Below are 12,193 nucleotides of genomic sequence, written 5' to 3'. Positions count from 1 at the left end.
CCCAGAGCTCTCCCTCCTTTTCCCTTACAAATGTCCTGAGCTGGCCCTGGACAGGAGCCTCCTCCTGGTATCCTCCACACTCTGCCTGCTCAGCCTGGCTCCTGACCCTCCTCTCTAAAGAAGCAGCCCATTCTAGAAGCTTCTACAAGCCCCCAAAGCTGCCTGTTCCCCAGCCACCTTTGGATTCTCTCAAGGCCCTTACAGGCCGTGGAGGGGCTGATTCTGACTGACCACTCACTGGTTTATGCTGGCCCTTCCTCCTGCCTCCTGAACACATGCAGTCACTCACTCAGCCCTCAGTCCCCAGCCCCCTGCTCTCTGCCCTTGGAGAACTCATCTTTTCTCTTTTCTAGGCCAGTGGCCATCCACTGCCATCTCTAGCCCCAGCATCTTGCTGGGCTTGGGTCTGACACCTACAATGGGACCTGGATCTCCAAACTTGGAAGTCCCAGCAAGACTTACAACCACCACCCTGAGGCCCCCCTCCTCCCTAAACCAGCTTCCCCTTCTGGCCGCTCCACTTCCGTTGGCAGGACTGCCTTGTGGCTCTTTCTTCCCTCAGGCTCCATATGTCCTTTCTTCCAAGTCCTTTGGTTCTTCCTTCTTTTCCTTTTCCAAACCAAGGTTTTCAGTACCTCATACCCTACACGACCACTAAATATGCCACTGGGGTCCTGTCCACTGGCCTAGCATGGCAGTCTATGACAGGGCCCCTGCCATCAGCATACTCTCCATCCTTTTGAGATAAAGGACATCTGAACGAGGCAGGCTTTCTCATTTATCAGCTTCAGTGGGAACACAGGACAAAGGCACCCCGCCAAAGAGGAAAAGTTTCACAGGACAGTGACCTTAGAGCAGTACCTAGGGATGGGGAAGGATTTTCAGGCAAAGGGAAAAAGCCCTGAAAAAGCAGTTTCTTAAGGAGGCCCAGGAAGCATGGCTAGAGGACAGAATGGGGGCAGGAGATGAGTATGAAGAGGTCAGCACCACACAGGTTGAGGACCATGAACTCTCCATGGTAAGGGGGCAGCAACAGAGACTTCTGACACCCACCAAGTCCACATCTTTCCCCATACACAGCCTTCTCTCACACTCATTCTCCATCTTCTCACTCCCTCAGTGTGTGACTCAACCAGCACACATTTATTAATTGCCTACTGTTCACCAGATACTATACTTGAATTCAGAATGCAGCCACAAACAGGGGGCACTGTCTGCCTTCATGGGCTGATGGTCTCGGGGGCAGACTGACCATTGTGACTGATTCCCAATGCAGTGCCAAGGGAGAGGCAGTGCCAGGGGAAGGGCAGGACTCTTCCGGAAAAGGACATTGGAAACATCTATTGTGATTTTAAATGTTCACACCCTCTGACTCAGCAACTTCACTCTGAAAAAAACATCTCTAGAAAGACACAAAGATATATACACATATATGTACAAAGATGTCCATTGCAGTCATATTTATACCAGCGAAGACTGCAAAGAGTCCAAACATCTATCAAAAGTGGATTGGTAGCTGGGCATGGTAGCTCATGCTTATAATTCTGGCTACTCAGGAGGTGGGGATCAGAAGGATTGGGGGTTGAGGTCTGCCCAGGCAAAAAGTTCACGAGACCCCTATCTAAACCAACAGCTGGGACACAATGGTGCATGCCTGTCATCCCAGCTATGAGGGAAGTGTAAATAGGAGGATTGTGGTCCAGGCCTGCTCAGACATAAACCTCAGACTCTATTTGAAAAATAACTTAAGCAAAAGTGGCTAGGAGCATGGCTCAAGAGCACCTACCTAGGAAGCTGGAGACCATGAGTTCCAAAAAAAGAGAAAAAAAAATAGTGGATTGGTCAGGGACTGGGGATGTAGCTCAGTGGCAGAACACTTGCATGTATGAGGCCCTGGGTTCGATTCCCAACACTGAAAGTATAGCAAGTTTTCTCTCACTCCTGGTTCCTCCTGATCTAACTAGGGGTGACTAGAGATGCAGAAAGGACAAACAATAGAAGTCAAAGCTGGGGCCAGGTGTGCTGGGCGCTCGGATGGAGAGGCACAGCAGCTTCATTGCTTCTCTTCTCTAGTAACTCTTCTATACTTTTGCTTCTTCTCTTCTCTATTCTTTAAAGCCTTACTTCTAAAGTCTTTCTTTAAAACCTTGCTTCTTTTCTATTCTTTAAAGTCTCTTTCCTTAGACAAGCTCTGTCCCACGTTTTCTCTAACCTCTCTTAAAGTCTCGGTGCTCAGACTTGCAGACAAACAACAGCATCGCATCTAAAAACTGCATTAGCATAGCTGTTAAAGTCCTGGTCCTTAGACTTGCACTGTCCCATGTTCTCTTTAGCTTAGCTTTTCTAAAGCCTATGTATAAAGTTCTCCGTGCAGAAAACTCCTCTGGTGGAGACACACAGCCAGCAGCTGCCAATCAAAATCCCCCATCAAAATATCTCCCATCAAAAAAACCAGACTCCTCCTTCAGTGAGTCTTTTATATCCAGTGGTAAACAAGGAGGTGGAGCAACAGTTCTTGGGGAGGGGCATGACATTGTAACAAGAGAAACCTGTGTTCCTACTTCTCTGAACAACTTAGGAAAAGCAGCTGTGCTGCATTCTGCACTCTTCTGAGGCTGTGGCTGTACCAAACTCAGCTTGTCGATCATTTGACACACAGATTCTGTCAAGTTCTCATAAGCTTCTCATAAGCTGCTCCCCAAAGGAAAGAAAAGAAAAGTGGGTTGAGGGTTGGTTAAATGGATTGTGGCACATCCATAGAATCAAATGTTACATACAATCACAAAGAGGAATGAGGTAGATCTTTAATTACTGGTATGCAAAATGTCTCACCCTTATTAAGTAAAATAACAAGAGCAAATTGCATAACTACCAGGAGTATGATCTCACTTTAATATATATAGCTTATACATGGAAATACACAACCAACTCTTGGCAGAAGTTATTTGTAGGATGTGAATTAAGGAGACTTTCACTTTCTATATTATGTATTTCTGTTCAGTTAGAAGTTTTAGTGATGCAATCAGGAAAAATAAAGAAGTTATAAAAAGAAGCTTGGGGATTTGGGGTGTAGCTCAGTGGTAAAGCATGTGCATGAGAAAAGCCCTGTGTTCAACTACTAGCACACACACACAAAAAGTGCTGTGAATGGTGGTGCACATCTGTAATATTAGCACTGGGAGACAAAGCAGGAGGATTGAAAGTTTGAGGCCAGTCTGAGTCACATAGTGAGACCCAGTCTTAAAAGTAACAAAAGCAAAAAAAGTGTTAAGTGCTATAACAGGGAATTTAGAGTGAGCTCTGAGGGCACAAACAAGTGCATCTGACACAGCAAAGGGGATGTCATGGGAGGCGGTGAAATTAAAACTCAGACCTAAAAATGAACAGAGATTAGCTGTGCTGGTAGGGACAGGGGGACAGACAGGGAAGAATCTGTGAGGCCCAGAGGGCAGCAAGTGTCCAGGCATTCATTCAACCAACATTTACTGAGCATCTGGTATGTACCGGACACAGCTCTAGGCACTGGGGACTGCTATGGGCAAAAAATTCTGTTACAAAGCAGACAAAATTCTTCCCTCATGGAATTCCTGTTCCATTTGGGGGTTGGTTGTGAGGCTGAAGGGGAAGACAAGGGACAAGCGGTCAAGTCAAACAGGGTCTTGACAGTCATACTAACCCTTTGGATTTCAAAGGGCACAGGAAGCCTGGAAATAGGAAGTAACATGCCCATTCCTCAATGTATCCCTTTGGCTGACATCACACTACTCTTTTGAAAACTGCTCACTCTGTGCCCAGCAGGAAGCCACTAAGCCAGCCCAAACAAGAGCAGTGGGGCTGTTGCTGATGACTCACTCAACCCATCACATTGGTGACAACACCTCTGAAAGGGCAAGGCACAGTCCTACCTCCAGGCCTTTGCTAGCTGCAGTTTTCTGGGTCTGAAACACTTTCTACTTCCTCTCTGCTAGCCCTGTTCTCTCAGCTCTCTTGGCAGAAGCTCGAGTCCCACCTGCAAGCTTTTTGGAGCTCAGTAGACCTTGGGTCAATGAGACTGGCCCCCAGGGGTCAGTGCCAGGGCAGGTGGAGTTGCACAGCTACAGAAAGAGCCAGACTCCTCATCTCCCTGATGTCCTTATTTTTCTGTTACGGCAATGTCACTCATATATAGAGAGTATAACATAAGACAAATATTGGGTCTAAGCCAGGGCATGACAGCATGCACATGATAAAAACAAAAACATGACTTTGGACTTTGATTCTAGTTCTGCCACGTGCCAGCTCTGGAACTTTGAGCAGTGCCTTGGTTTCCTCATCTGTAAAGTGAAGATAATTATACCACCAACTCTAAGGCTGTTGTAAAGACTGGTGGACACAAGGCAGTACCTGGAAATGTGTGGAGCCCTCAGCTGTCAGCTGTTGGCACCAGCTCTTTGCTCCTTCTTCCTTGGCAGGTGTTGTGGAAGGGAGGAGCACAGGAGGAACTGCTCTGGCTCACTCCCAAACTTATCTACCTTTCCCAACAAACTCAACTCCCCACATACATAGACCACCATCATCACTAACAGACCAATTCTCAAATTCCTATGAATTCCCTAGGGCTTCCTGACCAGGGCCCACTCTGAGGCTACTTCTTCTACAACCCTTCCCTGATCCCCCACCTGAGGTCACAGTGCCCCCCCCCCCCACCCATTCTCTAGGTATCTCAGGGCTGTTGCACAGGTGGCCTTGAAATAGAGGAATTTGGAGCTGGGGGTGTAGCTCAGTGGTAAAGCAAGTGCTTAGCATGTGTGCAACCCTGGGTTGGATTCCTAACATGGCAGAAGGGAACAAAGGAAGGAAGGAAAAAAGGGAGGTGAGGAAGAAGGGAGGAAAGCAGTGAGGAATTTGGGGGAAGGGGCAATCCCTTGTTCATGCTTATTCCCCCTAGCACCCAGAACAGTACCTTTTTAAATGTGGGTGCTGAAAAAACATTTAGTGGAAATGGCCCTAGAAGGCGTTCAGAGCAAGGTGAGTGGATGATAAGCCAAGGGGCTCAGGGTAGACAGATGTCCCTATGGAACTCAGTCATATAAAGTGCCATCCTAAGACTAAAGGAAACTCAAGACATGACTAATGAAGGAATCTCCGCTCTACCTTCAGCCACCAGCCTTTGCTTGAATTCTTCCTCCTTCAGATGCAAAGTGTATAAAGGTGCATAGGTGGTGAATCTCCCTCCTATGCTGACTGGTCCCCAGCAACACATAACTGGGTTCATAGGAACTACCCACCCATCCTGAATGCATTGAGCTACCTTTCCCAGACCCCCTCCTCACCTTGCTTATAAGCCCATGGGGCCATCTCCACTCACTAAGTCTTTTCTGAGCAACTACTTTTCCCCACTCAGTAAATGCCAAATGTCCCTTGGGAAACAGCCTCTCTACCAAAGAGCTGTTCTAAACTTGTACTTTTCGAACCTCTACAAGTCTCAACCAGGGGCAACTTTGTTCCCTTGGAGCCATTTAGCAATGTCTGGATACTTTTGGGTGCCCCAACTTAACTTGGGGATGCTACTGGCATCTAGTGGGGAGAGGCTAGGATGCTGCTGAGCAGCCTACAATGTACAGGACGCCCCCCACACCTCAAAGAATCACCTGGTCATTTTCAGCTCACAAAGCCTGCTTGAGACATACTCCAGAACTAGAGCCAGGCTCAGAGGAGGGTTACAGCCGAGCATCTGCCAGAGCCAAACTCAGTGCGCTGAACGCTATTTTATCTGTTTCCCAGACCTGCCCTTCCTCCTCAGCCCACAGAGCCCTGGCAGCAGTCAGTGCCCAGCAAAGGGAGATTAGGGCTTCAGGGGGACATACTCACAATGCGGGAGGGAGGGCACTTGATGGCAAAGTAGGAAGTGGCCCAAATCAAGTCTAAGCCTCTTTCCCTGCCTTGAGCCCTCTCCTCTGTGTCTCTCTGTCCCATGAAATCCTCCATGGTGGCGTCCATCAAAGGCCTTCTCCACCACCTCCAAACCCAACAGAGCTGAGCCCCCCTGCCAGGACCAGGGCAGGGAGGGGAAGGCCAAAGAACAGCCAGAGCTAGGAGCCCATGAGAGAGTGGGGTTCACATCCCAGTAAATATTAAAATTCTACTGCTTACCATGTGGCATTCATTAAGCATTGTCACAACTGTTTATGTGGCTTGCTCCTTGCAGCAGCCCTTCCAAATAGAAAGGATTTATCCCCCTGTACAGTTCAGGGGACAGAGGCACAATGGGTGCCCAAAGTCACATGGCAGAAAGAGGCTACAAGGGCACTGGAGAGGAGCAGTAGGCAATGGTTATGAGGTCCATTGACACTTATTAAGTTACACAGCCTTGATGCAACCTGGTAGCCATGTCTGTGAAATAGGCATATTGGGGCAGAGGAAGAAGGCGCTGATAGTTGCACTGCAGCAGTGCCTGGTGTTCAGCAAGTGCCGTGGGAACATTTGTGGTCTTTCTTCTCTTCCTGCCACACAGGCAGGAGGATGAGGGCTGTGTAGCCCTCCAGTCAGAAGCCACTGGCCCAAAACCCTGCTGGGCAGGCAAACAAGAGCATCCTCCCTGTGAAAGGAAAAACAAAAACCACTCTGGCCTGGCTGGCACCTACTAGTGGAGAAACTAGGTGATAGTGACAAAAAATAGAGTGTGGGGGGAAAAAGCCAGCCAGGCCTCTGTAGCAGTTCTGCACCCCAAGAGGCTGGTCAGCCTCTGCCCTAGGTATCTTACTTTTGTGTAGCTGGACACCTGTGAGGGCACTCATAGTGGTTGTCACAGCACTTGTTTGGGGAGCAATTTAACACCTGTTAGCATGGTCATTTAAGCAGGTCATCTTCTGGCTCTCTCCTTGCCTCCCCAAAGATTTCGGGCCTCAAAGGCTGGGCCCACCCTGCTGGGGGTGCAGGAAAGACTATAGATGAGCACACATTTATTGAATAAATGTGGTGTTGTAAGTAACTTTGTTGGCATATTTGAACACATTACTAAAAGATGGTCCCAGCAGGCTGGAAGGGAGGAGACCCCTGACAGGATATGAGCACTGCCCACCCAGGATCAGCCAAGCAGCAGGTGTAGTCCATCAGGGACGACACAATGGCAAGCCAGAACCAAGTGTGAAAAGGGGTGGCCTGAAGAGGACAGGAGAGTTAGCTAGGAAGGGATCTGTGGGTTACAACTAAAGCACTTTGTCTAACTGGCCCCGACCTACCTCCTTCCCAGCTTGGGTGAGCCACAGTGCCACGCTGAGCTCTAGTTTCTTCATGTATAACATGGGGGCTCCCCCACGGGCTGCAGGCCTGAGTGATAATGAAGTCCCTGGGCTCCTAGCACAGCATCCAGCACACAGGAAGAGCAGCTTGTGTCCTCGTCTTTGCACAGGGGAGCGAGGGTGCTGAGCCAAGGAGGCTGGCAAGCTGAGCAGGGCACATCTCATTCCACTCCTGGCATCTCTTATGCAGGCCCCAAATGCACCATGACAAGAATGGAGTCAGGACTGGACACAAGCTCAGATGCTGCTGGCTCTCCACATGGCCTCTCCATTCACATAGTAGCCACCTCCTTGTTTCGCAAACTCAAATCCCAAGCCCTGGCCCTCAGAAGGGCCAGAGGGAGGAGGAGAATGGGCAGCAATTCTGGGTTTTCTTCAGGGGCTGCTCTTGTCTCCCATCCTCCTCCCTGCCATGCTAAAACTACTTGGTTCAATTTTGGATACCAGTCGAGAACCCTTAGGTGACTGAGGGCTGCTAGTGGAGGTTACAGAGGTGATCAGGGATCAGGGCTCCTGATCTCATGAGGCAGATGTACCCCACCAGCAACTGTGTATACCCCCCAAACAGTCAAGGGGCAGTGGTGGGCTGTGAAAGCTTCACCAGGCAGGGGGGCCAGGCAGCACTACTCAGGCTCAGACACCACCAAGACCCAAGTCTACATGAAACCCTGACAAATTACATCACCTCCCTGAGACTCAGTTTCCTCAACTGTAAAATAAAGGTGGTTAGAGCACCTACTACATAGGGGTTCCTCCTTGTCTCTCTTAAGTAGCTATGAGGAGGGGGAAGGGGAGGAAGAGGGGATTGGTGATCATTTCAAACCATCTCCACCTTTATCTTTGGATGCTCCTGCCAGCTGGAGTTCACACATCTGCAGAGTACACAATTTACCAAGCATTCTGCCTAACAGTATCTCAGGGAAGACTCATGGCAGCTGTGTGAGGTCAGGAGGGAGGTAACTGAGTATCTTTCCCTTACAGATGAGCAAACTGAAGCTCAAAGAGAGAGCGAGTAACATCCATAAGGTCACACAGCTACTAAGTAGCAGTGGAGGGATAAAACCCAGATCTTCTCTCTCCTTGTGGCCCCCTTTTACTGTTTGGAGACAGAGTCTGAGGCCTATGGGGAACAGATTTCCTGACTTTGGAAACCTACACCCCCTATACAGTATGCTCAGACCTCCTCCCAGGGTGAAACTGAGCACTCCCAGTTGAATTGAGCCACCAGTACTCTGGCCCTGGCCCTGCTCAGGCAGTGTTTGGGGAAGGTTTGTGGGGTAGGCTTTTAGGGTTCATCTCTGAGAACTGCACATCCCTGAGGCACAAGGTAAGATGAGCACAGCAGAGCAAGGGATGTTGGGGTGAGGAGCCACCGTCACCCAGAGATCTAGCTTCATCCAGGGCTGTCTCCTCCCAGAAAAGAGGTGGGCTACAAAAATAAATTCATTGTCCAGTATGTATTTAGGAATGCTCCTGGTCCCACTCTCTAAAACCTGATGAGGAAAGTCTTGTTTTCACTTTTGAGACAGGGACTTGCTGTATAGCCCAGGCTGACCTTGAATTTGTGATCCTCCTGCCTCTGCATCCCAAGTTCTGGGATTACAGTGTGTCCAACACTATCCCTAGCTGCCCCAGCCATCCTCCCAGCATGGATTTAGGGTGGTCTGAACTATTTAGAGATGAGGAAACTGAGGCTCCAAGGGAGGGAACACTTGTCTAATGTCTCACAGCCAGAGGGTAGATATTCATCTGTCGGAAGCTTATGTTGTTCCATTCTCGGAATTGCTGAGGGTAAGACAGTGATGGTTCATTCCATGTGTCAACTTGACTGGGCTCTGGGGTGCTCAGATATTTGTCTAAACCATTTTTCTGAGTGTTTCTGGATGAGATGAGCATCTGAATCTGCAGAATGAGCAAAGATGATGCCTTTCCCAATGTGGGCTGGCCTTGTCCCATCCATTGAAAACAAAAGGGCCAAATAAGAATTCCTCTTGCTGAGGGCACTCATCTTTTCTGACCTTTAGACTTGAACTGAAATACTGGCTGTTCTTGGGCCTCAAGCCTAATTGGTTTTCAGACTGAAATTTGCACCTTCAGCCTCTCCTGATTCTCAGGCCTTTGAACTTGGACTGGAACTATGTATCGTCTCCCCTGGGCCAACAGGAGCCACTGCAGAGGCTGGGACTTCTCAGCCTCCATAAGCATGTGAGTCAATTTCTTCTAGTATATCTCTTTATACATACAGAGATAAATAAATATGTACACACACACACACATCCTATGGGTTCTGCTTCTCTGACTAACAAAAAGACCAAACCTTGAGCTCCCAGGTAGGCTGGCTGCATATTTGAGTGTGGAAGGCTCAGCGGCCAGGCTTTGCCAGAAACATAGAACAATCATCTGATTTGATCCATAAGTCCATGCTGTTCCCAAGTTCCCAACAGGAAGACTGGCAAGGGAGGGGCCTGGCTGGCCAAATGAGTCCAGCTATGTAGCAGGAAACTTGATTTTTTTTTTTTTTTTTTTAAAAACAAAACATCCCAAGTACTCAGGAAGAGATGCAACTCCCTCCAGGCACCCTATTGTAAACAGCAATGCTTGGAAATCCCACTAGGTGGGGTCAGTGACACAGTAGAAAGGGCAGAATTGCAGCTCCGGGAGGGAAGACAGGAGGAAGGCAAGGGGTGTGTGGGGCAGGAGTTGGAACTTTCCCAGCAGTCCCCAAGTTGGATCAATACTCCCTAACTCTACCTAGTGTGGCTTCTAGCCAATGGTGTGAAAATCAATAGTGGGACCCCCAACACTTGAGTGTACTGCAATTCTAGGTTTCAAAGTTATTCCCATCTAAGTCACTACTAAGCCACAAAGTGAAGTCTCTGCCCAAAGCCTTGGAACACCTGGCAGGGGCAGCTCCCTGCTATGTGTGAGACCTTTTCAAAGAGAAAACTCCAGACAGGACCTTCCATGAGGGAGTATCTATGAACAAATGCTCCAACAAAGTAGTCACAGGGTGAGGAAAGGGAAGAGAGACAAGAGGCAAAGAGGACAGCAGGGAGAAAAGAAATGGCAGAGCCCTTACCCTGCATTGAGATTCTGCAGGGCACTGTCCTGTACCTGCTCATGGTGAGATGAGGGCTGAGTCCCCCAGGGGGTTCTCTGAGCCCTGCTGCTCTCAGACCAGAAGACGGAGATGGAGAGCAAGAATCATCTCTGTCTTGCCTTCCCCTGGTTGATCCAAATCCAGGTCCCAGAATACCCTCTCCTCCATCAAGTGCAAAAACCCTGTCCCGACTGTCCAAAATTGCCATCTCCAATCCACACCCCTTCTGAGGATGCCAGGGCAACAATCTCCCCTGCCCTGAGAATGCTGACATGGGAAGACCCTGAAACTGACCAACGCCCCCACCCATCTCCTCCACCTCCCATCTGCCCTCCCCACCATCCCTTCCCAAACTTGCACTGCCTGGCAGCTGCTGAGCTGCCTCGGCCTCTGTTGCTATGGCAACAATGTGGCTTCCCCCAAGTGGGAAGCCGGTTGCCAAGGCCCTTGTTGCCAAAGGCTATAACAGCCACTCTGGTGTATGAAGAGGGAGTGAGAGCTTGTGGAAGGTAGGAAGGAGCAGGGGGGTCTCCAGAATGGTAAAGTCCAGGCAGCCTCCAGCTAGAGTGGGGGTACCAGGCCCCAGGGAGAGGAAACATATCATACAGGAGCTCAGTGACACCTCTCTGGGGGCATCTGAGAGAAGAATGGGGATCCCACAAGACACACCTAGACAAGCTGGACCAAGCAGGACCAGGCATGCCAAACACCCCCCTCCCCAAAATACATACACACACCAAGAGAAATGGCTCCTCAACTCCAGAAAAAGCCCCAAGGAATCTCTGGCTTGCTTGCTTATGTATTTCAGATGGGTACACACAAGCTGGGCCCAGAGTTGATCCTTATTGCCAGGAACAGCCTTAATGACAAGGAGTGTTACCCTGCACACATTCCTAGCCCCCAGCCCTATCTCAGATGGAGCATGTACTTCATATTCCTTATAAAACACCTCTCCAGGGAGCAGAGCTCCAGCCTCTGCTGACAGCAAGGGAGGTGGACACTCCAGAGTTTATTCCCTTTCTTTGAGAACAAAGCAGGGCTGGAGGGGCTTTGGTCCTGGGGGGCAGTATGGGAAGCATAAGGCCAGCCTTGGCTTCTCAGGGCTGGAATCTGGACATGCAGTGCTGACGGGCCAGCCGCCTATGCATCCATGCCCAGTGTGGGCATAGACAGAGGAGCCTGGGATCTCTGGAGCCCTGTCTCCAACCTGCTTAGGAGGGACTGCCAGAGAGAACTGTGAGAGGAGTGAGTGTGTCCAGGAGGCACAGGAGCAGACAGCTGGCACAGGAGGGAGACAGGTGCAGGTGGGAGCGAGCAGCAGGTGGGGTAAGAGAAGCCTGAACCTGAGAGGGCCCCAAATGGAATGAGATGACAAGGGCACTAAGAGCAGCCAGGACACCCTCCCCCAGTCCTGCCCAAGACACCATCCCAAACAGACCCCAGCCACGATGGCCATCACCCCTCCCCAAAAGTCCTCTCCCCAAACCCAGAAGGAAAAGCAGGTGTACCTACCCCAGGTGCCAGCCCCTCGGGTGGGGTGGGGGAGATGCTGTCCCCGCTGCCCTGGCTGCGGGCACTGAGCTGGGGCGACATGGTGGGCGACTCATCGATGTATGGCATGGTCTCAGAGCCCTCAGGGGGCCCCTTCTGCTCTTCATGCCCTTCTGCGTCGTAGTCGTCGGCTCCGTAGCTGAAGTCTGAGACAAGGAATAAGAAAGGCCACTGAGAATCCTCCACGAGGGCTGCCAGGGACTGATAGCGCAGTGGGCGCCGGCGGCGGCCCCCGGCTGCCATGGCCCCCGCTGCACCATGC

At 50.1% G+C, this 12,193-nt stretch overlaps 1 protein-coding gene across 3 annotated transcripts in view; it reads right to left on the bottom strand.

Moving 5' to 3' along the window:
- The window catches only part of Abr (ABR activator of RhoGEF and GTPase), a 181,070-nt gene that overhangs the window by 81,190 nt on the left and 87,687 nt on the right, over positions 1-12,193 (bottom strand). For all 3 annotated transcript variants that reach the window (XM_020157938.2, XM_074046548.1, XM_074046547.1), the window contains exon 2: positions 11,893-12,077. In XM_020157938.2, coding sequence (XP_020013527.1) covers positions 11,893-12,077 — 185 coding nt within the window. The remainder of the gene's footprint in view (positions 1-11,892; positions 12,078-12,193) is intronic.

This window comes from Castor canadensis, chromosome 11 (assembly GCF_047511655.1).
Source record: "Castor canadensis chromosome 11, mCasCan1.hap1v2, whole genome shotgun sequence".
Classification (NCBI taxonomy): domain Eukaryota; kingdom Metazoa; phylum Chordata; class Mammalia; order Rodentia; family Castoridae; genus Castor; species Castor canadensis.
Note: the sequence above shows the minus strand (reverse complement) of the source record. Positions and strands in the feature narration are given on the sequence as shown.